The sequence below is a fragment of the Penaeus monodon genome, chromosome 27 (genome assembly GCF_015228065.2).
Source record: "Penaeus monodon isolate SGIC_2016 chromosome 27, NSTDA_Pmon_1, whole genome shotgun sequence".
Taxonomy (NCBI): domain Eukaryota; kingdom Metazoa; phylum Arthropoda; class Malacostraca; order Decapoda; family Penaeidae; genus Penaeus; species Penaeus monodon.
In genome coordinates this window covers 37006747-37008727 of record NC_051412.1, presented here as the reverse complement: position 1 = coordinate 37008727, position 1981 = coordinate 37006747, and the positions used below count along the sequence as shown (strand labels likewise).

The window sequence follows — 1981 nt, the reverse complement described above, 5'->3', positions numbered from 1 at the left end:
GGATATGGTCAATATTATTTCTACTCACAAATTCATAATTGGAACTACTAGAACTTAGTCCAATCCTCTTACAGATTTACCACAAGAGGTTGACATGTACCATGAGTTGGTGCCCCTTGAACCTCAGCCTGCGATAAACAAATCATCTATGTTTGGATATGCTACCTCCGTTTACAAGGTATTGCCAGTTACAAGTTATGTTTAGAAGAATGAATCAAAGCAATAGTGTAGAAAATATTGTGTTGTGTTGAAAACATAAGTTTTGTTATGATTGAAAGCAATCCTTTCTTTCAACCAGAAGATTTTTTATTTATTTCATTGACAACTTCATAACAGATTAGTTTAAAAAGCAAGAGAGAACTGTATTTGTTATTTTGTTCATTTAGATTGTATAAAAAAAAGCATGTGATTATTCAGTCTACATTGGAAGAATTTATTGTAAAAGTCAAAACTGCCATTGAAAAGTAGTTTTGTGAGTAAGAAGATTTAAGGACTGTCCTAAAACTGACTGTCTTTGACTCCAAAATTTTTCTATGACACAGTCTAAAGGCTGTCCTTGGAGATCTTTTTTATGACTCGCACTTTTTATTTACATTTTAGGAGACTCTATACTAATAATTAGATGTAATAACGAAATATTGCATTGAATCTCAAGTATCTAATGACTATGATATCATATGTCTAATATCTTTTATATGTTTATGTGCACCCTCAACATTTGATATAATTGATCAGCTAAAAAGGCAATGTCATGTATATTTATAGATGAGAAAACTGCAGTAAACAAGGAGGAAATTAACATTTTACAATAAGTAAAAAAGTGGCAGGAAATCAACAACTTTAAAATTGCAGGATTGTTGTAGGTGTCTCATACTGACAGTTTAAAGATAATCCTTATGCATGTGTGGAACACCTCTTGACTTGTCTTAAACAATGGCTGAGCCATACACAAAAATTGGCTATTAGGGACATTTACATGAGGAGTCATAGATATAATCTGAGAATCAAATACTTCTTTCTGTCAAAGACAAATTTCGGAATCTATGACCTTTCCTGAATGCCGCCCCTGTTGTAGTGTTGAAAGTGATGGAAGACTTGTGTTATAAGTAACTCACTGTTATTTTGATATTTCTTTATTGATGTTGTTTTCTGCTTGGTATATACTAATGTATCTATTTTTTCTAATCCCTCAGGCGACCAATATCAAGACAGGGCTTCATTACTGCCTTTATCGTATTCATGGCTATCGGCTGAGTAACGTGAAGGTCACCCAGCTGGTGGATCTGTGGAAGAAAATTCAACATTCCAGTGTAACTCAGTTGCGAGAAGTGTTCACCACGAAGGCCTTTAATGATAACTGTAAGTCTTGGGTATACAAAAGTGGTGAATATTGTCTCTTGAATGTTGATCAGATGATAACAAATTTGTGTTTTGGTTTTTAATATATTTTTTCATCAGTGAAATGATATAAAATATAAGTCCAGAATATTTAAACTGCAGATGAGAAAGTGTCTTGGTGTCTGTCATTAATATTTACATCTTTGGTGGAAATTAATAAAGAAAAAATGAAATCAGAGAATGTTTAACCTGCAAAAGGGAAGTCTTTTGATATGCCAGTGTTATTTGTTTCCTTCCTTTGGGGAAATTTTAAAGAAAACTAGAAACAAAGAATGCCTATACTGCACTTAAGAAAGAAAGTACATGCATATAAAAGAGTGAATTGAGCTACCACATTTCTGGAAAGGATGCAATTTAACAATCCTTCCCCTCTTTCAGCAATTGTGTTTGTCTATGACTATCATGCCGGAGCAGAGACCTTGGCTGCTCGTCACTTCTCCTCGCCAGCAGCACTGAGTGCCAGTGGGTGGGAGGGGCTTGTCAACTCACATGGAGGGACAAGCGGGAACAGTCCCCATGACCCATCGTCCAGGAGCTTACACAAGAGCCATCGCCACAATTCCGGGAGCAGTAAGTGGTTATC

General features: G+C 35.2%; 1 protein-coding gene across 1 annotated transcript in view; it reads left to right on the top strand.

Moving 5' to 3' along the window:
• The window catches only part of LOC119590827 (PAN2-PAN3 deadenylation complex subunit pan3-like), a gene marked incomplete at its 5' end in the record, with an annotated part of 21148 nt that overhangs the window by 8191 nt on the left and 10976 nt on the right, over positions 1–1981 (top strand). Inside the window, 3 exon segments of the mRNA XM_037939583.1 lie at positions 75–178; positions 1194–1359; positions 1777–1968. Of these exon segments, the coding sequence (XP_037795511.1) occupies positions 75–178; positions 1194–1359; positions 1777–1968 (462 nt within the window).